Source organism: Amblyomma americanum, chromosome 9 (assembly GCF_052857255.1).
Source record: "Amblyomma americanum isolate KBUSLIRL-KWMA chromosome 9, ASM5285725v1, whole genome shotgun sequence".
Lineage (NCBI taxonomy): Eukaryota > Metazoa > Arthropoda > Arachnida > Ixodida > Ixodidae > Amblyomma > Amblyomma americanum.
The window spans coordinates 96,349,209-96,376,366 of NC_135505.1; the positions used below are offsets into that span (position 1 = coordinate 96,349,209).

Genomic DNA, 27,158 nt, shown 5'->3' on the forward strand with positions numbered 1-27,158 from the left:
CAAGAGCTAGGATCTATATGTCAGGAATGACAACTTTATGCAGTTGTATCTATGCCAGCAACATCATGATGAAAATGAACACATCCGAAATTTTTAATTTCCAAATGTTTGCGCCGTACATCACACGTACTGAGCAAGGTGCTAACGAAATTTGCTTTCCAGAAGCAGTTTTACTGTAAAACGATTTTTTGCCCTGCGAGCTGATTCTATGGGTGTCGTCACTTAAGTAGACAGAATGGCGGACCCATTTGAAATGTCATGCATGCTTGTAGGCGCACGCTTGATTAGGCTCCGAGTACATGGAGCTAGAAAATAAGACTGACAAGCACTGACACGACACACACAACTGTTCTCGAGGGATGATTTCAAAGCTTCTCGACCTTATGGCAGCGACACAGCAGTGGCGACCAATCAGCAAAGCAGTCTGTCGCTCTGAAAGAGAGGCTATGCCTTTCATTGGGAATGTACGTGTTTGGTTAAAGCCAGGTTTTAGCATCGCTTCCCGCAAAATCGATCATTTTCTATCATTTAGGTGGTCCGTCGAGTAAGGAATTATATACTACATCGGTTTGTATTGAGAAACCGCTCAACACGAAGCGAAGAGGTTCTTTAGTTTCATGATAAATCAGACCAAGTAGTAAACGTTTATCAAGTAGTCAATGCTTCCTAGAGAGGGAATAGTACAACAAACTATATCTTAATACCTTCAAAGTGCACACCTAACGCATCTGAACAACGTGCCAGTTTAAAGGCCGTGTTAGCCTCAGGTTACCTTAGGAAAACTGCCTGCTTAAGAAGGAAAAGAAGATATCGAGTCTCGAGAAGAGAGTATCGAGATATCGAAAATATCGACATCGAGTCTTTTTTGCGCTGCGTGAGGAAAACCCTTACCATAAGTCAGCACTGCCTTGAGTGGCTAAAAGAATGCAAAAATCAGTCACGTGTGCTTGTATCTTCTACAATTCTGCACAAAAGAATAGATTTCCCAACGAGATTTACCTACTTAAATGAGATTCTTCTACGAGCAATCTCAACAAATAGCTGTAGAGGACAATCTGCTACTTTACGCAACCCGTGTGGTTGTCCCACTCACGTGGAGGAAAGAAATTTTTTGCGCCTTTTGCACGAATGGTACTTCAGAATCACGAAGACCCAGGCCTGCGCTATGGGCTCTGTTTGGTGGCCTACAGGGACCAAAGACAACGCAACCACCTCAAAATATTGTCCAGGATGTGTCAAAACGTGCAGGAACTGAAATATTTCCCTTGAAAGCACTGAGTTTCCTTCAAGACTACGGGAGAGTGTTGCAATGGACCTGTTCTTCTTCAATAGTCACTGGCGGTTAACCGTGATTGATTATTGCTCCACATATCCGGAACTGACTCGTCTAGAGAAGCGATCATCTAGTACATTCATCAATCGCTGCAAATAAATTTTCGCCCGGCACAACATTCCAGAGGTGGTAGTCTCCAATAACTGTCCGCAGTTCTCGTCCTCTCACTTCGCTAAGTTTGCTCAAGAATACGGGTTCAAACAGGTCACATGAAGCCCAAAATATCCTCATAGCATACCCTCATAGGCTGCTGTGAAATTCATCAAAACCTCAATAAAGAATCCAAAACCCCCCTATCTTACCCACTTGTCCTACAGGCGAACTCCATTGAAAAATGGCTACAGCCCCTCTGAACAATTTTTAAGGGGGGGGGGGGGGGGGTGCGGTTGCGGACCTTGACTTCTCCGACTCCCGGAAGGCTTGTTCTCCGTTTTTAAGACGCCACTAAACTTGGGAATTTTGAAACGCAATACTGCGAACAGCAGCGATGAAACTACGATAGACGAAATGGCGTACGGCAACCTCCGGCACTTCTGGAAGGAGATGAGGTCTGGATTACAGTCTTAAAACAAAAAGGAAACGGAGTTCGCCCGCAAGCAAGCCTAGATCATATATAGTTGACACTCGGAACGGCACAATAGGGCGCAACCGAACCAATCTTATCCCTTTTCTCACAACCAACAAGTCGTATACGTGGAATCTCTGTGTGGCAATATGCATGAAGACGACAAAGGTCAAACACTTCCTGGGAATTCAATTTCTCTACAAGATTCACATACAACCGGCGCTGATGCCTCCCACCGGCCCACCATGTGTGGACGTTGCGTCATTCCTTCCAAGAGTTTGCTTTGTTGTCACGGGAGATGTTCTAGGCAGTAGCCACGTGCAATGGTTAGGCCGGTTTGCTTTGCAGCGCTGCTGCGCGCTCGCGTGAAGCTCGCGGCGGCTGGCACGTCTCTCGTGCATGCCAACTAGCCCAACTCTCTACGCTTAGAAGTACTCAAAAGCTGATTCGTGTACATTCACAGATAGCTTGAAACAGCAATACCAACGCACATGCATCGCACGCAATAATGGTTGCTAGCATTTCTTTCATTCAATGTTAAAGCGTCATTTTTACTTTTTAATATTCAACATATGCCAAGCTTGAAGCACGGTAAAATATTGCAAGCGGAAGCGGCGTTTTCAGTGAACATGTTCTATTCATTTGGATGCACTTATGGATGGAACATAAAAGAATGTTATGGTGGATACTCCTATGTAACATACTCTTATCAGTGAATTATGCAGTCGTAGGTAGTTGCGCAAAGTTCGGTATTTTTGTAGGGTAATACTATCATAAGTAATTATCGTCCACACATTCAGAAAACATGGCCATCCGCGTCAGCAGACCTTGCTCTTTTTATTAATGGCCCTTCCTTATTACACGATGACACCGTGCTATCAGTCCACCACATTATTCTGTATTATCTTCACATCATGTTCTTGAAGGTATTGAATTGCAGAATGCATTTCCTTTTTATCATTCCCATACTGTTGGCCAACCGCAGCTGCTGGGTTTCAGCTGGAAACCATTCCCCAGTTAATAAATTATACACTGATTATGTAAAAATCACGCCATCTTTCTCAGACAATTCACATTTTAACACTACATTAACATCAAAAGCCTGATTATCTCTGCACGTCTTCAACAATAGAGAAAGAATTTCTGTTGCAGCAACAACGTCTTGCTGGGCAAGTTAGTACCTGTTCATCTTTAGTTACAGGCGCGATAAAAGACAATATACGCCGTCTTGTGGGCAAGGAATACTATCATCTTCAAAGTTGATATGATGGCGAACGGGTAAAGAAATTGTTCTCAGCCTTTTAGAATGGTTTGGCCGTGTAGCGGACGCACACGCTTTCTTTCTTTGCAATAAAAAAAGCTTCTATTAATTCTCTAGCTTATCTATCTTTGCTTTTTCAGAGAAATTGCGCACCGGAAAAACATGGCTCACAATAACGGGACGGGCAGAACCTTATATCTAAGGCATATTTGGGCCTTCTTTACGAGCGAATCAGGGAATAAGAGAGAAACGTTGAGCAAGCTTTCGTCTTTTTCGGGCAGTTAACCAAAGATGTTCTGTAGCAGAACAGATTTTTTTTTTTGCAGCAGTATAATTTGTTTGCCTGCCTGATTACAAAACTTGCGTTTGTTCCTGTTATTGCTAAAAAATCTCGCAATGGATGTAACTGAAACCAAGGCGCTTATTTTGCTGCTTATATTTCTTTATTTTGTAATCATCTGTCAATGCTTCCTGTACAGTCCTAAGTTGGGGAGCCCTGGCTGTATACTTTGCCAACAACAATTCTAGAATTACGATTGCTTTGCGTACAACTGGTTTAATAAGGACGAAAACCCACTGGCCATGACATCAGCTTTTTTATTGCTGCTATCACATAATATCAGCTTAAAAGAGATTATCATAGGGAGAAAATCAAGAGCGCATACGCCGATTGCGAATCCACTTTCGGTCTTATGCTACAGCACTAAATTTTGGTAAGTTTATTGTTGCTCATTAGGAGAGCATTAAACCAAACCACAAACTCAAAACATAATGTTATCTTGCGGCCAGCCGACGAATGACGCGAGATTACTAATGACAATGAGAGGATTGTAATGGCCGGCGGCCTAACGCGAGCGCTCCTTCAATCGCCACTGCCAGCTTCGTCTTAATCGTGAGTGTATATGCATAGTGTAGTAGCCATGAGGTTCAAGCGTTATCCATTCTCAAATGTTCTAAAAGTTTTTCCTCGTTTTCACCGGCATCCAAGAACTTACTCCTTAGCATCCATTGGCAAATATGCAACTGAGGAGATCCGCACTAATCATATGCCGATCATGAAGAAATTCCTCCATCTACTGGGCCACTGCTTTGGCCGAGTGTTGCGTAGATAATAGCCTAGTATAGAAATTGTATTATGTCTCTATTTCTTCGCAATCTCAAACCAGTAGTGGTCTTACAATCAGCGTGAAGCATTTGTATGCAGCGCGCTATTTTCTTTCTAAAAGATGTACGGGCTCGTTTTGCATGCGGCGCATATGTCAGAAGTAAAGAACTATAAAATCCAGTAGCATTGTACGTTAAAACAATCTGTCGGTTGTAAATATTGTCAACATAAAATAAAATCAAGCTATGTAGCGTGCAACAGAACATGAATCTCAAGAGAGGACTAGTCAGGGACGAATAAACCGCAGTATGGACAGGAAAGATGCCGTATAGCAGAACACTGTTCATGGTGCCGACGCAGAAGCGAACCATTGGGGAAACATTCACCACATGACCGGCATGTGTGTAAAGGCCTGAATGCAGATTCTTCCCTCGGAGCTGTCTCTTTCGCAGGCTGAGTGGAGGAGATCTTGCTGGAGGAACTGACTTCTGCTCTGTGAGATTGTAGGTGCGTCTCTAGTTGTGAACTGCAAAAGCACATTGAAAAAGTGAAAAAATTGCGAGTGCCGGTTTTCCAACAGAGGTATTCTTTACGTTCTCATGACTGCTAAATTAGTATGGCGCACACAAGAGAGAACTATTCTTATCGAAAAAAATTCGTTTGTATTGGTTGTTGAAGAAGAAAACTAATGTCCTTCAATGCCCTTTAAGTAGTTGGCACTGACATTCTGTTGCAGGGGGATTACACAGTACTTCCATTATGCTGCATACATGCTCTGGAACACTTACACCTCACTATGATGTTTTAAGAATAAGATTCAATGCACAATGGTAACTAGCGCTAAAGACAAGGACAGAAGAGAGACGGGCACAACTAGCGTTCGTGGTGTCCGTCTCTCTTCTGTCCATGTATTCAGCGCTAGTTACTATGTGCATAGAATCTAAAGATCACAAACAATCCCAGCTGTCCGCTTTAAAGAACAAGAGAGCGAAGCTACGCGCTAAGAGTGTCGGGTTGAAAAGTGGGAAACCAGTGTGAATTCTTTATATAAAAATCACAGCATAACTATGGACATATGATTAGTTGTTACCATACTCCTTCACTGCTTATATATCAGTTTTAATTGCTGTAATCTTTCTTTAATGACCGTTTTTAGAATTAAGGTAGGCGCATTAGTCGGTTGAGTGGAACGAAGCGGAAAACTGTCCCTAAAATTAGGAAGGAAAAGGTATTCAAGAAACAAATGGCCGAGTAAATGCTTCTTTCTGAATGAACACACTGAAGCTGTAAGGAATGGTATTTAACTTAAAGCTCCGGAGATATATGAGGGCAGTTAAAAATAGGTCATCGTACAGTGGACGCAGCGGTTCCTTTCAACCCCCAGGAGATATTTCACTTGGAGTTTTTCAGAGTATAGGCAGGCTTCTTAAAATCTTGTGGTAAACAGTTGATGCGTGCAAAACTTCCGTGAGATCTTTCATGCGGAGTCCCAGTACGCACCACCACGAATTCTTAATGCCAGCTTTTGGCATTATGCTATCCAGTGCTCATAAAATAGTCATAGGCGTCCAGTTGTTTCGCCTAGGTTATCTAATGCTTGCTTGTTGAAGGTAGTGACGGAAAGGTAATGAAGGCAAAATAAAAGATCATCGGAAAGTGCCTTTTGTGGCACACAAAATATTTTCAAAGGACTTCCTTAACAGATTACGAAACCTATTGCGGAGCCAATGTCGAAAGGTCAGTATGGGGAAAGAATCAGTGCCTACAGGAAAGCTAGCCGCCTCAGCAACTTATTGCACCGGCTTGTGAAAGTGATCGGACGAGAACCGGCGTATTCAGCATGGTATGGCCGATGGCTAAAACGCTAAGGCACCCGTGTGCTGTGCGATGTCAGTGCACGTTAAAGATCCCCAGGTGGTCGAAATTATTCCAGAGCCCTTCATTACGGCACCTCCTTTTTCCTTTCTTCTTTCACTCCCTCCATTATTCCTTCCCTTATGGCGCGGTTCAGGTGTCCAACGATATATGAGACAGATACTGCGCCATTTCCTTTCCCCCCCAAAAAACCAACCAATTATTATTGTGAAAGTGAGCGCCACGCCACCTGAGCTGTGCTGCGTCAAGCACCGCTGGACGCAAGTGATAGGCAGTATCATATACTCTGAGGGCAATATATATATACAACAAAAAGAAAACGAAAACCCGTTCCTTCACAGTGCTCGGGTGTGATGCCTTGCGGCCATCCGCTTGCTCTTCTACAGGCCGATTTGCTTGGCAACTGGCGTTGCGCGCTCATCTTTGTGCCGACCGTCAGCAGCAGAGGAACCGAACTCTACGCTAGCAATTTATAATGCCTGGCAGCCACTCGTTACAATAGCAAAGCTCCTCGCCACACAGTGCACTCCGTTACCTTCTGAGCGGCGCGACATAAAAGCGCTGTGACGCGGCCCGCAGGCGCTACCCTGCCCGGCACTGTTGTCGATTTATTTTTGCGGCCGACAGCTCCACGACAGGTTACAAACAGGTCTTCGCGCTGTTGCAAGACAAAATAGAGAAATAAAAAACGAGTTTTGGAATGCCACGTGTTGTATATAGCGGTGACAGCAAAGCAGCGAACACTACGCACTTCAATACAATATAAGAATCTTATTGAAAAACCGGTATATTCTGGACTACGCTTTGAGCCTTTCTGAATGACCTTGAACTTATTGCGATCATCTTCATGTTTCAGTCCAGCGCCCAACTGAGTGTACTATGTCTATCGATATTTATCACTTATGAGCCCCATGGACCCTATTAACTCGCATTCGGAATCACGACCAAATGAATACACAGCAACAGCTAATATTTAAGGAAAATAGAAAAGGGAATAATATTAATAGATCTAGCTGGCAACGTACATGAGATCTATAGTATTCAGTAAAGGGTGGCAGCTACTGTAATTAGGCTCAATTGGAGGGAACAGCAGAAGGTGGTGCAGGCGTCCACGCCTACATCCAGTGATTACTAGGCAGTTCAGAGCTTCTATGAAGACGTGCAATCGCCAATGAGCAAAGTAAAGAGACAGTAAATTGTACTGATGGGCGACTTCAGTGCGAAGATGAGCAAGAAGCAGCCTGGCGACCAGGTGGCAGACGACTACGGGATAGGTTCTAGGAATAGCAGGGCGAGTTATTAGTGGAGTGCGCAGATGGAAATGATTTACGGATTATGAATACCTTATTCTGCAAACGACAGAACAAGAAGTGGACCTAGAGGAGCCGCTATGGTGAGACAAATTCAAACCGAATTCGTACTATACATTGAAATCTGGCATCGTTCAGGATGTGGACGTCCGCGGAAAGGTGCGTTGTAGTGACCACAGAAGGGCAATGTCACGAATTAGCTTAGACTTGCAGATGCAACGGAAGAAGCTAGTGAAGGGGAAGATTGTTATCGAGTTAGAGGTAAAACCGAAATTAGAGGAATTTAGGATATCGCTGAAGAACAGATATTCAACTTTAGCTTGGGAAGACTGTCCAAATGTTCATGCAATAAACGATAATCTGACAGCTATCATTACAGAGTGCGCAGCAGAGGTAGCCAGTGGGACGATTAGACAGCATACCGGCAAGCTCTCTCAGGAGACGAAAGATCTGATTAAGAAACGCCAAAGCATGAAGGCGCCTAAACATACAGACCGAACAGAACTAGCAGAGCATTTGAAAGCAATAAAGAAGCTCAAGGTAGCCGACGTAATTAATTTTAATATGGAGGGAATCCAGCAGCCTCTGTAGACCGGAGGTAGTCTAAAAACGGTGAAGAGGAAACGATGCATACGTAAAAACGAGATCTATGCGTTAAGCGACAAGGAGGGCAATGGCATTAGCAAGATAGATAACATAGTTAGTATTGCCGAGGAATTCTACACAAATATATATAGTAGCCAAAGTAATCCAAATGTTATTGAGAGAGACAGTAGCACAGAGCAATGGGTCATCCCGTCAGTAACGAAAGAAGAAGTATAGAAAGCCTCAGTTGCAATACAAACAGAAAATCTGCTGATGAGGGTCAGATAACAGCAGATCTGTTGAAGGACGGAGGGGAGATTGTGCTAAAAAATTTAGCCACCCTGTGTACTCAATGCCTTATAACCTCGACCGTACAAGAAGCTTGCAATAACACAAACATTCCCTTAATTCATAAGAGAGACGCTAAGGACTTGAAAACTTACAGACCGACCATCATACTGTCCGTTGCCTACAAGATATTTTCTAAGGCAATCGCTAGTAGAGCCGGGGAAACTTTAGACTTTAATCAACAAATATTCAGGCAGGCTTTCGTAAAGAATATAAGACGACAGATCATATTCACTCTATCACTGCTGAGATAGAGAAATGAGGATAATGTAATCAGCCTATATATGTTTCATTCATTCATTAGGTGTATGTATTCGTCTCAGTGGAAACCTTAGCACTCAACGTACGGTGTAGAAGAGCCTTATGTCAAAATACTGGAAGATATACATAGCAATTGAACAACTATCATAGTCCTACATGAAGTCAGCAATAAAACTCCTATATGGAAATGTTCCAGGCAAGGAGACACAATCTTGGCAATGCTATTCACCACCTGAGTACATAATGTTTTCCGTTGCCTGAATTCAAAAGAGTTGCGGATAAGAGTTAATAAAGAAGGCTTAAATATTCTGCAATTCACCGGTGACATTGATTTGCTGAGTCACTCAGGAGGTAAGCTGCAAATCAAGATCAATGAGTTAGGCAGAGCAGAACAGATGGTCTGAAAGTTAACATGCCGCAAACCAAAGTAATGTTAAACTCTCTTGCAAGGGAGCAGCAGTTCACAACTGGCAGCGAGCTGCAGGATGGGGTAACGGAATGCGCCTACTTGTGGCAGGTAGCCACAGCTCATACGAATCCTTCGAGGAAAATAAGTAGAAGTATAAGAATAGGGTACAGCGCAAATGACAGGTTGTCCCAGATTATGAAGGGCCATTTAGCAATATCCCTCAAGAGAAATTGTACAACCGCTGTATCTCACTGGTACTAACCTATGGGGCAAACGTGGGGGCTAACGAAAAGGGTTTAGGTTACGCTACATGACAACGCAGCAAGCCATGGAAAAATAAATGATAAGTGTAATGTTAAGAGACCGGAAGCAGGCAGAGTGGATGACGGAAGAAACATGGGTTAAGGACATCCTAGTCGAAATCAAGAGGGAGAAATCGGCTTGGGCAGGCAAGGTAATATGAAGGCAAGATAACCGCTGCTCCTAAGGGTAACAGTGTGGTTTCCAAAAGACGGCAAGCGTAGCAGGTAGCGGCAGAAGGCTTGATGGGCGTAGGAGATTGGGAAATGGTCAGGCGTAAAGCGGGCGCAGCTGGCAAAGGACAGTGTTAATTGGAGAGACATGGGAGAGGCATTTGGCATCCAGTGGGCATTGTCAGGCTGATGAGGATAATGATGAAGAATAAATATATAGGTCGCCGCGGTGGCTCAGTGGTTATGGCGCTTGGCTGCTGACCAGAATGATGCGGACTAGATCCTGGCCGCGGCGGTCGAATTTCGAGGCGAAACACTAGTGGCTCATGTCCTGTGCGACTCCAGTGCACGGTAAACAACCTCAGGTGGCCTACATTTCCTGAACACTTCCTTACGATGTCCCGCATATCCTGAGTCTCGGACTATAAATCCCCACAAACCATGAAGGGGAACAGCAAGGAACTGGCTGACAAAATTTTGTTATGGCAGTAGGTTACTTCAACGCAAGTGATGTTAGAGAGCCATACTACAACAAATGAAATTCTCAATAATGATCAAAAAAATTGCACTTTGGGCTTCACATTCATAAGAACAAAAAAGTATCGAAAGTAAATCATGATCATTAGAAAGTTTTAGATGTCTACAGGCAGTGCACTCGCGAAGAAAATTCTATTTCGCGTCTTACACAGCGGCTCACTCTGGCATTGATGACGTTCTCTGATAAAGTGGTAAAATATCTGCTTCGTAAAAAAAACGTTTTTTTATATTACTACTCAAGAGAATTATTTATAGTCGAACGTGTAAATGACTAAACACGGCTGACCTGGAGGAGCTCCAGTAAGGGCAATGGAGGCGAAGGTGCTGCTGCTTCATCTCTGCCTGATGCCCGTGCGAGTAGTGCTGTTCTAGCTCCGGTTGTGATTGGAAGTCCTCCCAGCACTCAGGGAAAGGGAAGTTTCCTCGGTCTTCGGAGGCGTTTTGTTCTGCATCAGCTATAACAAGAAGATGAGGACAAAATGTTATTGTCAAGGGCCACGCCAGAAAACAACCACAGTTTGTATGTAAGCGTTGCAGGTACATTTTTTTCGAGTGGCATATTTGTACAGGGGATCACTTCTCAAAATAGAGTGCGTCACGTTTTGAGATCGCAAAAAAACAAAAGCAAACGCTTGACCTTTGACGTCTTCACAGCAAATTCCTCACAGACGATGCGTCAGTAAGAATGTGAATAATAGGATTGCTGGCCGCAGTTTTGCCCCTATAGGGCATATTTTATGTAGGATGTTAGGATGCTCGCAATGTCGCCAAGAGTTCTCTACGCACTGCTGTAAAAGATTATCTGCAAGGATCTGCTGAGTGCCTAAATACATATCTTAAAACACTGATCACTGGTGTTGGAACGGACCCAAGCAATGAATAACTGGGCATCAGAGGGCTGCCCTGTAAGGCCCAGTGATTCCTATTGGAATGACTAAATTTAGAGGCCGCCAGCGTTCAAAACAGCAAGAAAGTCCCACTCTTTTGGCAGTACTTCCGAGAAATTTCATTCGATTATCAAATATTAGCAGCCTTTCACCTGGTCGACATATTCTAGAAGATAGGAAAGGGATATAGAAACTGTGTGAGGTTTGCTGTCGCCGTCGGCTTGCGCAAATTCCTCTCTTGCACTCTTTAGGGAAAAAAACATTCTTGTTTTTCTTTCATTGCATGCAAGGGTGCAAATAATATGGTTGTTGGTGGTGTTTTGTGCTGGGTTTAGTCGCGTATAAGGATGTATGGCTAACCCTCACAATAAGCCTCACGTCTCCGTTGGAAATAAACTCCACCATCGAAAGATTTACCAGCGCTTAAAGATTTCGTAAAAAATAATGATTTTGAATAACGTCTCTGAAGCCTGGAGGCCTATTGAAGGCTATGCAGCGCGGTCTTATTTGAGTCACTTGTCACTGCCTTACTCTTAAAACTATCGATCCTTGCCTTATGAATACACAACAATAAATGTAAAAAAAAACGTCTAAATTCAGCTCAATCATTCTTTATGTGCAAAGGAGGAAGTTTCAAGTTCGTCGCACTACACGAGATAACCATAGATCTTGTCCTTTTCCTCAACACGTGCCGATTCTGCTATCAACTAGGAACGTTAGATCAGTTCTCCCTGACATGTCGCCTTTCCGCCGTAAACCACCAAACGTTTTCGCGAAATTGCATTTAAATATTTAATTGGCACTATAAGAGTTCCAAATTTACTTTAGTTTGGCGCTACTCAACTAGGCTCCAGCAACGGGACAGTTCACCTATGGTAGATTCAGCGATTCCGCTCCCTCCCCGTCCTTTCCTCATCGATTCAAACTAATATTTCAGGTTTTATTCAGTAACGTTCCCTAATATTTATAATATATTCTTTTTATTTTTGCTCAACGTCCCTCTATTTATCGTCTAGTTTTGACGCTCGCAAGCCATTCCTCTCTCGGTAGTCTGAAATTATCTCGGTAGGATGAAATCATGTCGGTAGATTGATTAGTTTTAAAATTAGAGACAAAATGTCTAAAACCTTTGAAATAATGCGGGTGTCAATAGAGTGAGTGGACGAGAAAACAACCGTGGACGCAAAATAGTAGCAAAATAGACAAAGGACTTGAATTAAAGTTTGAAATGAATTGATTGGTGTTTCATGAGAGATATAAGTGAACAAATATATAAATAATTTAGAATGAATACTTAATTCATTAAAGGCAAATTGCGCTCAACGGGTAAATAGGATGGGCGGCAATATTGTAGGCGAATTGGAAAGCAGCACTGGTGCCATGCTTGAAAAAGAATATGCGACCAAGTAATGTTCAACAGTCTAGCAAGGGAACAGCAGTTTACAACTGGCAGCGAGGTGCTTGAAGTGGTAAAGGAATACGCCTCCTTAGGACAGGTAGTGAGAGCTGATCCGGATATTGAGGAGGGAAATAGCGAGAAGTATAAGAATGGGGTTCATGAATGGCAGCTTACCCATATCCCTAAGAGAAAAGTGCACAACTGCTGTATCTTACTGGTACTCACCTACGGGGCAGAAACGTGGAGGCTCACGAAAAGGGTTCAGCATAGGTTAAAGACAACGCATCGAGCCATGGAAATAAAAATGATAGATGTAAATTCAAAAGACCGAAAGTGGACAGAGTTGGTAAGTTAACAACCGTTGGTTAATGACATGCTAGTCGAGAGAGTGAAAATATTTCTCGAGAAAGAAGCCTTGCTATCTCCTCAACAACACAGCTTTAGACCAAACAGATCAACTGGTACGGCCGTCATATCGCTAACAGACACGATCAACACTTTCCTAAATGATAATAAAATAGCCTTAGGAATTTTCTTGGACATCAAGAAAGCATTTGACACTGTTGATCACGAAATTTTACTGAAAAAGCTGGTGCATTGCGGGTTTAGCGGTATCAGTTTAGAATTCTTCAGAAGTTATCTCAATAATCGGCGGCAAATGATCCAACTTAGCGGTGTAAATTCTGACTTTGAAACAGTTACGGCTGGTGTGCCTCAGGGTTCAGTCCTTGGTCCGATTTTTTTTTCCTTGTATATTAATGACCTGCCGCATTTCACACAACACTTCTGTTTTTATGTATGCTGACGACACTGCTCTTCTATGTGCTCATGAATCTACAACAGAACTTATTAGCACCGCAAACCGAGAATTGGAAACTTTGTGCAGCTGGTTTATTTCAAATAAACTTGTTGTAAAAGTTAATAAGACAAAATGCATAATATTTGGGAGCTCCAGAAAAATCATACATGAAAACCTGCCTTCCGTGCAATGGCTGGGAACACCTATTGCACTTGTCAATAGCATCACTTACCTTGGAATAATTCTAGATGAGAACCTACACTGGAAGCCATACATTCAGGCGCTTTGTAAAAAGTTAGCTGCAGCATGCTTTGCACTGTACAAATGCCGAGATTATTTTGGTAATGACATACTCAGAATTATTTATTTCTCAATTTTTCAAAGCCAGTTATCATATTGCATTGAATCATGGGGCCACACCTACCGACCTTATTTGGAACCACTTAGGGTATTGCAAAAAAGGGCAATTCGATTCATTTCACATTCAGGATACAACGCCCACACTGCTCCTCTTTTTATACAGATGGATATACTGCCACTACAATCATTACTTGAATACAGGACTGTCTTGACAATACACACATGCCTTAAAGACAATTACCCGTTACACTCATCGCTATTCTGTATCCCACCACTATGCACTCGCAACGCCACTCAGAAATTTCCTTCTTCCGAAAACGAAAAATGTCTATGGAGAAAGAAGGATGGCCCATGTTGGTATTAAGCTGTGGAACAAGCTTCCAAGTGAACTCAAACGTAGTAAAACTCTTCCTGAGTCATTGAAGAAATATTATAAACAATGAGTGAAGCCAGCGTTTTTTCTTTTCATGTATTTTTGTGTGTTTGTATGCGTATGCAAAAGAGGCTTGGTGCTCTGAATATTGTTGCTCTATGTACCCATTTATGTATTTCTAATTTCATGAGCTTTTATATGTATGTAATTAATTTTAGTTATGCCTGCAATTCTTTTTGAAACTGAATTGCATGGATCCCAACTAGCTTTTAGCTAGGGATCCAGATGTCTTCACAAGCATGCCTTGTATGTATGTTGAGAAATAAAATTGAATCAATCAATCAATCAAATCAATCAAGAGGAAGGAATTTGCTTGGGCAGGGCAGGTAACTTGAAGGCAAGATAACTGTTGGTCCTTAGAGGTAACGGAGTGGATTTCAAGAGAAAGCGTAGCAGGGGGCGGCAGAAGGCTATGTGCGCGGAAGAGATTAATAAGTTTGCAAGCACAACATGGATGCAGCTAGCAAAGGGCAGGGCATATTTTAGAGACCTGGGAGATGCCTTTGCCTTGCAGTGGTCGTAGTCAGGCCGATGAGGATGATCATGATGATGTGACAGAGACAGGAGATGTTGCCAACGCGGCTGCCATGGTAACGCATGGCGTCATGACGCCTGGCTGAAATGCGGTCACCCTGACGTTAGAAATGAGGGCGTCGCCTGGGTGGGGTGAGCGTTTGCGCGGTGGAAAGAACCTTCTACAGCGTGCGAGTGCATCGCCTCCACTTCAGCACTACCGTCTTGCGTCCGTGGCCTCGCCGGCGTCAAGTGCGCGGGTTGCTTTCGTGTGCCTCAAATGGTGCGGTATCTCGTTGTGTTAATGTGTTCACGTTGACGCGTTTGCTTTCGCACTCTGCCAGTGCGGGTCGCAGCAGTGATCTCTAAAATTTTATTCTGCCTACAGCTATAGAGAATACATAACATACGGCAGCAAACATGAATGCACAGTTAGAAACCCACATTGTCTTACCATTTGTTGTAAGCTACCTTGTACAACCACGTTTCCGACATATCCTGGTGTTTTTGAGTCATCAGTGTAAAGCTCTGTAATACCATAGTTTTTCTTTCTAGTGCCCAGTATTACTTTAATATGTGCTGCTGTGATGGTTGTTTTTTTTCGGAAGTGTGCAAACCTGAATTCACACACTCGGAAGGCTGTGCCATGAGGGCAGTGGTTCGTGCCTAGAGGTGACACCATGAAGCGTATCTAACATTCCAAAGGTTTGGAAACTATCCTCGAGACGGAAAAGCAGAGGTCTGATCGACAGGGATTTGTTGGTGAACAGTATTGTGGAGGTCCATTTTGTAAGTGTGGGATAAAACAGGTCTTTCGGCAGGGAACGGGTTTTCAAGAAATATGTTCCTGTGAGCCTGGTTCTGCCTTTAAGTGATGGTTAATTTCTTTCGACCTAGAGGCATTATATGGGGGATGCTCTGTATGAGACAGTTGAGAGACGTAAGGCATTTAAATCGGAAAGCTGGGCTAGTTTGTGATCTTAGTTGCACAAACTACTTAGAATGACTGAAAGCATGTTCTAGTCAAACGAATCTTGGATGCATATAAGTCATGTGCATGTGTTCTTAATTTCACCCACAAACTTTCTAAAGGTGGCAGCTTACAGTTCCTGTACGTTGCAGTTTTTCTGATTGACGCACGCGTTTGCTATATGTACCAGCCCTAAGGACTAAGAAAGAAATTTTAAATTTTAATTCGACTCATTCTAAGTTAGTAAAAGAACAAATCGCCAAGACATGCCTTCGTATGCCATAGACAAGCCCTGCTCACGCAAGTTGATTGAAAGTGAGTGCCTGCAGGCATAGTGCATGACGAAGGCAGGTTTCATTGGGAAGCTCGTGACATCCGTTGCTGAAGGCCTGTTAAACACAGCAAACGCTGAGAAACAGGCAACGATATATGAGCTACAAGATAATGAACGGGCTAGATGAGTGGCACTGCCCTGTATTCGCCAGCTGACAAACCGCTTAAAGAAGGTGGCTCAGAGAGCTGCACGACCGCAGCGGCGAATGCGAGCTCTGACTTGTGTCCATCGCCTAATTGGAGGCGCTGGAGTTCCGCAGGGAGCCCGCGGGAAGAGGTGGTGCGGCCTTCTTCCGGACGAGGGAAGCTTTGCGGGCTGCCAATTTTTTGTCCAGCAGGCCCATTTTCGAGGGTGGCAAAGCAGCTCTCGTTGCATCTGCCAGAGATGCGTGTGGCCCTGTATCGTCCTCACTGGTTGCGAGCTGGGAAGGTGTCGAACCCCGCTGTCAGCGCGCCCATTCACCACATAGAGGAAGTTTGCATGTGGCATGAAAGAAAAAGTGCCCTGTAAACTTGCATAGCGCCTTCTTGCTACTTAAGTGACGTATCTTCTTTGTCTAGATAGCAATAATTTTTTTTCTTGTTCTAAGTGGGACAAGGCCTTGTATAAGCTGCGTGATTACCTTCGAAGTTTGTTCACCATGGCACAGAATCGCAGTCATCCGACTGGTGATGACTTGTGACACATTTGACACATCTATCACGAATGCGGAAGCTTTGGTAGCCATGGCCAGACCTTTGGCGTTTGAAGCAGCGTCTAGAGTTAGGAATATATGGTCGGACGGAGATTTTGGCGTACCCTATTACGACTGTCTTGGACAGGGTGCTGAAAGCTAAGGTCAGGACCAAGTGTTTCCTAGAAATTTACTTCGTTTGCTTATTTTTATTCTGCGTATATTAAAGACAAATTGATGTGATAGCACAGCCACCATCTATTCGTCTGTAAAGTAGAGAAATTCATTGTCCAGGGTTGCACCATGTATTATATTTAACGATCTTTGTGGTGTTGCAGACTGGGATGTCAACATCAATGCTTCGATGATTGCAATCTTTAATATATGAGTGACCTCTAGGAATTCTAGCGAGGAGTCTCCACTAGCTAACTCCGTCACGTTCTATTTCTGGCCCAAGGAATCTGTGAGAACTTTAGATGCTATGAAGGGGGATATTAGCCTTGCTGGCTTTTGTTCACTATGCACGACATGGTAGTTCCGCAACTATTTTTGTTTGAAAAAATTCAAGTCACGTCGATGCGCCGTCTTTTCATTGGACGATCATTTCAAAGAAAGGAGGTAGTCATAAGAATATGGGTTCTTCTCTCATGGTGCCAGCCACCCTCCATGAAGACCAACCAAGGGACGGGACAGGCGCATAAAAACAAGTCCTACCCACGCCAGCAGTGCACCTCTGCTATAACAATATATGGGGCAACACAGGGTAGTTACACCATACGAAGTTAGCCATAGACTCCAGGAAAGAAAGAAAATACAAAGAAGAACAACAGGTGGACGCAGGAAATTTCTCAGCATCGGAATGGGAACTGCTGTACTTAAAAGGCTCCCCTGAGGTTGACTGTTCTCTTCAGTGAAGTTTTTTGAAAAGTTGGCACAAGGGCGTATTTTACCGGTTGGACAAAAGGTTTCTTAAGCATTTCAGCATCATCCAGCGAAGGTGGCGTAGATTCAGAAACCTCCATCTTGTAGAAGAGGAAATTTGCAACGCAAAAAACGCACGGACGACAGAAAAAAAGACAAAGACAAGCGCTGACACTATCAAATGAAAACGGTTTTATTTGCGGATGCAAAAAATACCGTACAAGAAAGTAAAGATAGAACATCGAGTGATTTAGTAGGACGTTAAACAAAAAAGGAAATCAAGCACGGACAGACACTAATCTGGAAAAGCGAACTCAAGATTTCAGATATGACATTTCCTTCTTGAGGCGAGCGATGGATGGTGTGCTGACATAGGTCTCTCCCATTTTGTCGACGACGAATGCCTCAAAGATTTCTCTCGCTTCTTTCTTTTTGTACCTACGCAGAACGAGAGTTCCTTGCAGCTTTGATTTACAGCTTTTTCATTTCTTGCAGTGCAATGGCAAATTGCTACCTGCTACAGTCCCCAATGAATTTGCGTGTTCATGCAGCCGGTCGTTGAGGCAATGGCCTGTGTGACCGACGTACGTGTAGCAAGCAAGCATGCCGGAGCGAGGAATGAATCTTTATTGCGAAGTGCGCCGGTATTTATACCGGTAACTGTTGGGATGTGTAGGGTTCGGCGTGCTGTCGCATTTTTTTGTACATGTGTTGCGAATATTCCGTGAGAGGGCAGTGACCTAGGCTGCGCGTCCGGTTTTGTTTTATTTTCTTTTGCTTTGATGCACGCCGTTAGAAGCGGACTCATGGCTTTTTGGTTAGTCTCCCCATTCGTCCTTGCGGTTTCCTTTGCCGCTCCGGACGGCGGGGCTATCTGCCGGCCTCGACCTTGGACCCCTTTCCCCTTGGTGAAGGATTGCGAGACCACTTAGGGAGGAACTAGGGGGTAAGGGAAAACGCTGACATCAGTTCTGAGCTTTCCTATTTGTCAAAACGTATGACCCGCAATTAGCAGTTTATTTTTACGTGTGGAAAGAGGGGCGGGCATCTTAGGGGTGTACCCGCGAAGGGAGCCGCGCCCGTGTGTGTTTTTTTTGTCTAGCTACTCCTAGATGGCAAGCGCTCGGTCTGATCGAGTGCGGAAGGAGTGACCGTTGAGAGCTGGTGCAAGGCGCGCCAGTTTGGCTGTTGGGACGCGGTGTCCCTCGCCTCTGTGCAGGCGGTCGGCTAGGCCGGCCGCAGATAGTTGTGGCCGTATACTGACGTTTGTTTGTACTCATCTGTAAATAGCCTGTATAAAAGTTCGTTTCTCACTAAATAGTTTCGCCTGCAAGTCATATCATCGAGAAGCCTTCAAGCGGTGCATCCAGTTTCTGGAAATCACCGGACCAACACCACCGGCAAACCTTTACTGGTGCAGTCGACAGTGCTGGTGCTGTGCAGCGGCCCCGAGGAACGGACGAAGACATCCACGGAGAGAACGACGAAGTTCGGTATCCAAGGCGAGATACCGAAAGGACGACAGGCTACGGGGGTACGAAGGTGCGAACCGCATCGGGCGTGAAACGCTGAAGACAAGGCCTTCAACAGACACTGAGTGGTATCATTGAGCAACGGCGGCAGTTGGAAGATTCAAGCGGACACGGCCTTCAGCGGACAGAAAACGGCATCCCCGAGTAACGGCAGCAGCTAGCGGCTTCAGTCGGCACCTGGTCCGAGGTCGCCGCCATTCCTACCCGAAAAGAGGACCCTGAGCGCAGCTCCGAGTGAGTTCCATGGTTCCTGCGTTTTCTTAGCGGTCATTGTTTGACTAAGGCTTGCGTAGTTGATGATAACCCGATTTGGTCATCTTAACCCCGACAAGGCATCTACGATGGACAGCGGTAGTGACAGGCGTGACAGGGGGGACGGTGGAGACAGGGGCAGCAACGAGGCGTCGGGGTCACAACATGGCCAAAACATTGAGAAAGAGTTGGAATTGTATGAAAAAAAGAACCTTAGAGCTCGAGATGCAAGTCATGCGTGCTCGAAGCCAGAATGCGGCGCCTCCCGAGGACGAGCGGTGGAGCCAGTAGGCTAAGCTACTCGCCGGCGCGTTCCCCAAATTGCCGGCAAACGGTGAAGTACCCGTCTGGTTTGAGTCAGTGGAATGCTCGCTCGTGGCTTACAACGTGCCGAAGGAACATTGGGAGCAGCTTGTGTTCCCGGTGATGGCTGGGCCGGTAACCGACTTATCGACACGGTTCACCGTAGAGCAGCACAGGGACTATGATAATTTGAAGGCGGTGGTCATAGACGAGTTGAAACGTTCAGCCGCAGAGTATCAAACGCGGTTTTCTGGGGCCACCAAGCGCCGCGAAGAAACCTAGAAGGCTTTTGTCACACGCGTTCAGAGTTGCTTAAATTTTTATTTAAAGTCACGATGCGTGTCGTCTTTTGACGGATTATTGAAGCTACTGTTTGCAAACCAACTCAAGGCGGGGCTATCAGAAGAAGCACACAAATATGTCAAGCTGCGCGAGGGTGAGAAATGGCTGAATGCGTATGAGATAGCCGCACTGCTACAGACATACGAGGAAGCCGCCGGGAAGGGAAGCGCTCAGAGGAAAGCCGACAGCTTTAAATGATTTGACACGACCCCAAGACCGAGAACTGAAGCCCCACCTACGCAGAAGCATGGAGCATAGCGAGGAGACAGAATAGCCGCAGTCAGGCCAGGAGGAGAAAAGAAAACGGTATCGCGGTCGGGTGGCTGTTTCCGATGCGGAAGCTGGAGACATGTCGCGAACTGCCTATTTGATCGTGAGAACCCAGCTGACAGACGAGAGAATCCACCGCGCGATGATAGGCTAACGGCACGCGTGTCCACCCATTCCTTGCAATCCACGCGTCCAGCGCTCAGGGACATTAAAATCTGCTGTAGGGAAGCGGTTATTGGCACTTTTGTGGACACCGGTGCAGATTTCACCGTAGTGCGCGAAAGCCTTGTACATGAGGAGTTCGTATCCCCACATGGGACGATCGATCTCGTCTCCGCTTTCGGAGAGAAGGCAGGCGCAAAACTGGCAGTAGTTCCGTTGGCGCTGTGTCATGGCGCTCCCCTGATCGAAAATGTCGACGATGCGACACTGGTGTTGTGTGCGCTCACCGACAAGCTCATACAAGCCGACTGTCTAATTTCCGCAGACGCATGGGAACAGCTGCACGACTCGGGCAAAACGGACAGTGAGGGTCTCGTGCAGGCGGTGGGAACTCTGTCGCCGCCGGCTGAAGACAGACCAGATAGATCAGGGCCAGACGTGGGAACCGAGCCCGTCCTGGCGTTCGCAGACGAAACCCTGCCCCAGCAGACAGTTGACAGTAATGAGGTCGAGCCATAACAGGCGAGCGGCACGGCTGAGCTTAGCGGGGCACAGAAGTTTCGCGTGGAGCAGCATGAGAATGAGACTCTGCGTCAGGCCTGGCAAAACGCCAAGCAAGGAACGGCGGGCATGCCTATCGTAGACGGAGTTTTGTATCATAAATACCAGGTGCTAGGCCGAGAGGTACAGCAGTTAGTACTGCCAAGATTACGGCACGAGGCCCACTCAGCCTAGCACACGAGTCATATTGGGGAGACACGTGGGCGTTCGGCAGACTAAAGCTCGCCTAAAGTACAGTTTCTAGTGGCCGGGAATGGAGTCGGATATTCGCAAACACTGTGACAGCTGCCATAGCTGTCAAGTGCGTTCAGACCACCGGCGAACCGATAGGGTACCGATAACGCCTCTCAATCGGCCGAAGTTTCCCTTTGAGAAAGTGAACGTGGATATCATAGGTCCGATTGAGCCATCGTCTGTCCGAGGACATTGGTACGCGCTTTGCACAATAGATCTGTGCACGCGTTGGCCAGAAGTAGTCTGCCTAAGGTCTTCGTACGCCAGGGAAACCTGCGACGCGCTGCTTCCGGTGTTTAGCCGGACTGGGGTTCCCGAGGTGGTGTGCTCAGACTGCGGCACCAATGTCACAGCCGCACTTACGAAGGAGTTCCTCGAGAGACTCGGCTGTACCCCGCGCTTTTCTGCTCCCAATCATCCGGAGAGCAATGGGGCGGTGGAGAGGTGGAACAGAGTTTTTAAGACCATGCTCTCAATCGTAATCGAAAAGAAACCGAAAAACTGGGACAAGTTCATTCCCTTTATTCTTCGGGCCTATCGGGAGGTGCCACACGACACCACGGGCGTGTAACCCTTCCGAATGCTTTACGGCCGAGACCCAGTAGGACCACTCGGTATACCGAAGCAAAGCTGGGCAGGAGACATTGAGGTACCCGGGGAGCTAGCGAGTGCTCCCGCTGAGTATTTGAAAAATCTGAAAGCACAGCTCGAGATCGCGGCCGACATTGCGGAGGTAACGACAAGAAACCAGCAAGAGGCGTACTCGTCGCACTACAACAAGCACGCAATGGTAAAAACCTTTAGCGAAGGTGAGGCGGTCCTCGTCTTTGATGACAAGAGCCCAGAGAAAATGTACCCGAAGTGGTTAGGGCCGGCGGTGGTGACAAAAAGGTACCACAAGCACTCGTACTCTGTGCAGATGAGTGACGGTCGCCGCATGCTAGTACATGCAAATAAGCTACGCCCTTACGTCGGGAAGGTAAGTTCGGTGAGCGTCATATTTGATGACGACTGCGGTTTTGGAGAAATCAAATTTACCCCGCACGCAAGAAACGTCCCGAAGGACCGGGTAATGCCTACGCCGGATAAAACAAGCCACTTAGACAGGGATGCAGCGGGGCTGGTGCACGCCACGTTCGAGCAGAACCAGGCATTATTTGCAAACGAACCGTCGATCGCGCGCGTGGGCGAGCACAGCATAAAGCTCGCGGAGGGGGCAACTCCAAGGCGAGGCCACCCTTATGGGATCCCAGATGCTTTAAAAGACGAAGTAACGAGGCAAATTGATGAGCTCCTTGCACAAGGCCTCATCTACCCCGTAAAAGCCCTTTTGCACACCCGATCGTGTGCGTTCCCAAAAAAGGCGGGCCGGTACACGGTGACCACGGTGAACGCTGAACACGGTGACCGAGACGGACGCATTTCTTATGGTTTGTCCCCAGGAGCTGATTGTGCGAGTCGGAGCCGCGAGGTTCATAACACTTCTGGATCTCAAGCGCGGCTATTGGCATGTGCCACTCGCTCAGGATTCTCAGCTTCCGACAGCGTTCATTTCGCACCTAGGTGAATTTGCCTGGCGGGTGATGCCCTTCTGTCTTAAGAACGCAGCGGCAACCTTCCAAAGGAACATGAACAAGTTGCTAGCCTGGCAGGAAGAATCGGCTTGCGCCTATCTAGACGATATCGCCGTATTCAGCCAATCTCTAGAAGCGCATATCCATCATTTAAAGCGGGTGTTTTGCACTCTGGAGGAGGTGGGCCTGCACGCTAGCTGGGAGAAGTGCCAGGTAGCGATGCCTTCAATCCCCTGCCGGAAGCACGTTGTCGGCTCAGGCCGGCATGGCCCAGCCAAAGAGAAAATTAAAGCCATCGAAGGAATTCAAGCCCTTAAGACAAAGAAAGAATTGAGGAGCACCCTTGGGCTGTGCGGCTACTACCGTAGCTATGTTCCCAATTTTGCAGAAATCGCTCTACCACTAACACGCCCGACAGGCAAAGGCGTGCCGAACAAAATACCGTGGCCAAATGACACGGACAACGCCTTGAAAGCCCTGAAGAAATCTATAAGCGAGGCGGTTTCACTGACCACTCCTGACCCGCGAAAGCCGTATCTTCTTTTTACAGACGCGTCGGCAGTAGCAGCCGGTGCCTGTTTAGCGCAGCTTTCTGACAACGGCACTGAGGCGCTGATAGCCTTCGCCAGTCAGAAGTTCACACCATCGCAGATGCGGTGGGCGGATATCGAGAGGGAGGCATTTGGGGTAATCTGGGCATTAAAAAAGTTTGAGACGTGGGTGGTCGCCGCCCCCCCCCCCCCCCTCCCACCGTGACTGTCATCACTGACCACAATCCGCTCTCCTTTCTTACGAGCAGTGTGCCTGAAAGTGCAAAGCTTACGCACTGGGCTCTTGCGCTCCAACGCTAGAATGTTACTATTGAACATCGCAGAGGAGCCGACCACGCTAACGCAGGTGCCTTGTCTACAATACCCAACGCTTGTTGGGATAGTGCACTGTCGGACGTCCCGCAGTGACAGCTGGGGATAGTGGACCAGGGGACTATGTAAATGGACAACAAACTGTACTCGTTGTACTCAAGTAAGGCACACGTCGATTGAACGAAAGCGGGGGATTTCTGTGCGTGTTTTTTTTTGTCAATATTCTGTGGACCTTAGTAGCATGTATCTGTGTGTGTGACGAAGGGTCGCAGAATGCGGGCTCGCAGGCTTCGGTTGCTTGCTCGTGCAGAGGTACTCAACCGCCACTTGCCGAACCCTTTTTGTTTTTTGCCTCGGCTTATCTTTGAATAGATTAGCCGAGTCTTGGGGGGAAGGTGTAGGGTTTGGCGCGCTCTCGCATCTTTTTGTACATGTGTTGCGAATATTGCGCGAGAAGGCAGTGACCTAGGCTGCGCATTCGGTTTTGTTTTATTTTGTTTTGCTTTGGTGCACGCCGTCAGAAGTGGACTCATGCCTTTTTGGTTAGTCTCTCCATTCGTCCTTGCGGTTTCCTTCGCCGCTCCGGACGGCGGGGCTATCTGCCGGCCTCGACCTTGGACCCCTGTCCCCTTGGTAAAGGATTGCGAGACCACTTAGGGAGGAACTCGGGGGTAAGGGAAAACGCTGACATCAGTTCTGAGCTTTCCTATTCGTCAAAACTGATGAGCCGCAGTTAGCAGTTTAATTTTACGTGTGGAAAGAGGGGCGGCCATCTTCGGGGTGTAACCGCGAAGGGAGCCGCGCCCGTCTGATTTTTTTTTCTCTAGCTACTCCTATCAGGCAGGCGCTCGGTCTGGCCGAGTTCGGAGGGAGTGACCGTTGAGAGCTGGTGGAAGGCGCGCCAGTTTGACTGCTTAGACGCGGTGTCCCTCGTTTCTGTGCAGGCGGTCGGCTAGGCAGGCCGCGGATAGTTATGGCCGTATACTGACGTTTGTTTGTACCCATCTGTAAATAGCCTGTATGAAAGTTCGTTTCTAACTAAATCGCTTCGCCTGCAAGTCATATCACCGAGAAGCCTTCAAGTGGTGCACTCAGTGTCTGGAAATCGCCAGACCAACACCACCGACAAACCTTTACTGGATGAGACATGCGCAGTGATCGTGTTGTGCGCGCGTGTAGCTGACGGTGCAAACGGCTATAGCACGAGCGGCCACAGGTTAGCGGAATCTCATAAAAGACTGATAATGCATTCAGCAAAGCGGGTTTCATGTTTTTTGGCACAAGAAATCTTTTGATTTTCTTTCTCGTTCACTTCTCGCAAAGGCCGCCCAACTTGTTTGGTGCTGAAAACATAACTCGGGTGCCAGCGCGGTTTCTAGCCTTCTTTCCCAGAGTTTTTTGCGCTGCATATTTCCTCTTCTGTGATGGCCCAAGAGGCCCAAATTTTCACGCTTCATCAGTTCGATCTATTTAGTGTAACATACTATCTAAATCAAAACAAACCACATGACAGTCTTGTCTCGACATTAATGCTTCTCGAGCTGCATTAATGCATTAAGACATATGCAAATAATGCCTTCACTCTATCGATTCTACTCTAAGTGCCTTTGCGCAAACACTTGAGTAAAGGCCTAAAGGCGTGCGCCAAGTTGACCGCCTGCCAGGCGTACACTCTTAGCAGTTTGCCCACAACGTGGTGGGCAGACCGCCACAAAGCCGGCTGCAAAGACGTACGTACACATCTGCGCAAAAGTGGAGAGACGCCGCGAGATGAGAGAATTGCATGCCCATCTTTTCTGACGGTGCAGCAGCTGTTGTCAAGACATGCATAAAGTTCCTGGTAAAATACGTTAAACTTTGTCCACACACTGCTGTTACATACGCCTTTATACCGGAAAAAATCGCCACCACCGCCTTTCCCGTGGTCTCTGGCCGTTTACGGAGGACTGTGCGCACATACGTGCGAAGCATGTAGCCCTAATTGAGATAGTGCGCCTAATACTGCAACTGCTCTAAAATATATTTTCTTCGCAAGGTACGCGGAATTCAATTACGCACGTCCAGATTAACAAGTGACCACCAATGCATGAGCGCAAAACCGTGTTACTTCTTGGCAATTAAAGGTTAATCTTGTGCATACGTTTTTCTATCCGCTGTATGCAAATCAGTAGGTGTGTGATGGAGAGCGAATAAATCTTTAATTAACCAGGAACAGAGCTCGCAATAAGATAATACATTCGCATACATAGCGCAGAAGCGGTCTCAAGTGAGTGCCCTCTGTAATTTATTTGGTCGGTAACTAGCACGTACAGTGCGCGTTACCATAGACCCTCATATTCTATAATGAAAACATTCCGCCAAGCGGCTCGATATCTTGTTAGGCTATAGCACTCGATATGCATGACGAGACGCTGCGTGTTCTCGGCATTGGTTGTCAGCGATTACCGTGCGTTGTTGAAAGCACGTGTGCTAGACGAACTGATGGCGCAAGCTGGGAGTAGATCCGTAATTCTGCCTACCGCATGTTCTTCAACCCCGCACGTGATGTCATTCCCGCTTTGAGTCTGTTATGCCTTGACGTCTGAACAGGCAGCACCCCGTTCTGCTAGTAAATTTCTGGATTTCACTTGAGGTGCCAATATACTATGCCGGAGACCAGAAGTAAAGTTTATAGTCACCCAAAATGCCGTTGGTTCGTTAATTGAAGAAGCTGGGCACCGCAGTTCTCTAGCCAAGTGGCTCGAAAGTTTCAAGTTGAAGCTGAGTGCACTGAACGCCTCCCAATGAGCACCTGGCATTCAGAAAAACTGCTGTTCACCTAACACGACTGCAATTTGGTTGCTACAAACCAGAAATGCGAAGCACACTTGCAAACGAAAGATTAGCGCCTTGAAGGTTATTTGCTTGAATCGAATAGTTTACTTGATTAAAAAAAACAAAAGGACGTCCCGCGTAACCCGCAATAATCTTACATTCTGCTATCTTGTGCGAACTATATTACAATGCAGTTTACACAGCTGAATAATATTTCATTCGCATTTCTCACACAACTAGGTGTGTGTCCAGCAGAACACTTCCAGTCATTGGCCGCGATGGTACAAGTATTGTGAAGAAAAATTATTTCAAGCGCAATAAGGTTAAGTTAATATACCACTTACCTGTGGCGCCCGGTACTGAAGTCAGTTGTTCTCCGTGGAAACCCACGGCCAGACTTTCCCGCGGCTGCTGATCAGTGATGGGATACCGCTGTCCTTGAGGTTCGGCTGAAAACTTGCTCTGGGTGCTCAGGGTGCTAAGTCCTCTCTTCAAGGCTACTTCGGGGCTGCCACGAATTTTCCCGAATAAGAAGGTGACGCGGCCGAATGCAAACTGAAAAACCTCCTGAATGAGCAGAGGAATTCTACACGAACATGTGACACCGAATAGGGGCTGCGTGGTCCACATGGAGACGTAAACAGCATATCGCCCCACGGAATAGTGCTCAATCAATTCCACCAGCAGGCAGGCGTAAACAGCACTGCCACGCACAACCCAAGCATGAGGTACTTCGCTGGCGTCGTCGTTGAGCCGGTTCAAGGCAGAAGTCATGCGGGTAAGCGCCTCATTGAAGCCATGAAAGGTCGGTCTTTCCTTCACACGGTAGAACACCCAGTTCCGCTGGTCATCGAAGGGCATCAGCCAGCATCGAATCCATGCAGTGCTTTGAAGGTGATC

The 27,158-nt window shown here is 46.4% G+C and overlaps 1 protein-coding gene across 1 annotated transcript; it reads right to left on the reverse strand.

Annotated features, from left to right (window-relative positions):
• Positions 1–4,281: 4,281 nt before the first annotated feature.
• On the reverse strand, positions 4,282–27,158 carry LOC144105276 (uncharacterized). Its single transcript, XM_077638419.1, has 3 exons — positions 26,603–27,158; positions 10,349–10,517; positions 4,282–4,790 (listed from the first exon to the last, which is right to left on the reverse strand). Exons 1-3 carry the CDS (start codon positions 27,117–27,119, stop codon positions 4,547–4,549), a joined length of 930 nt encoding a protein of 309 aa, XP_077494545.1. The 5' UTR covers positions 27,120–27,158; the 3' UTR covers positions 4,282–4,546.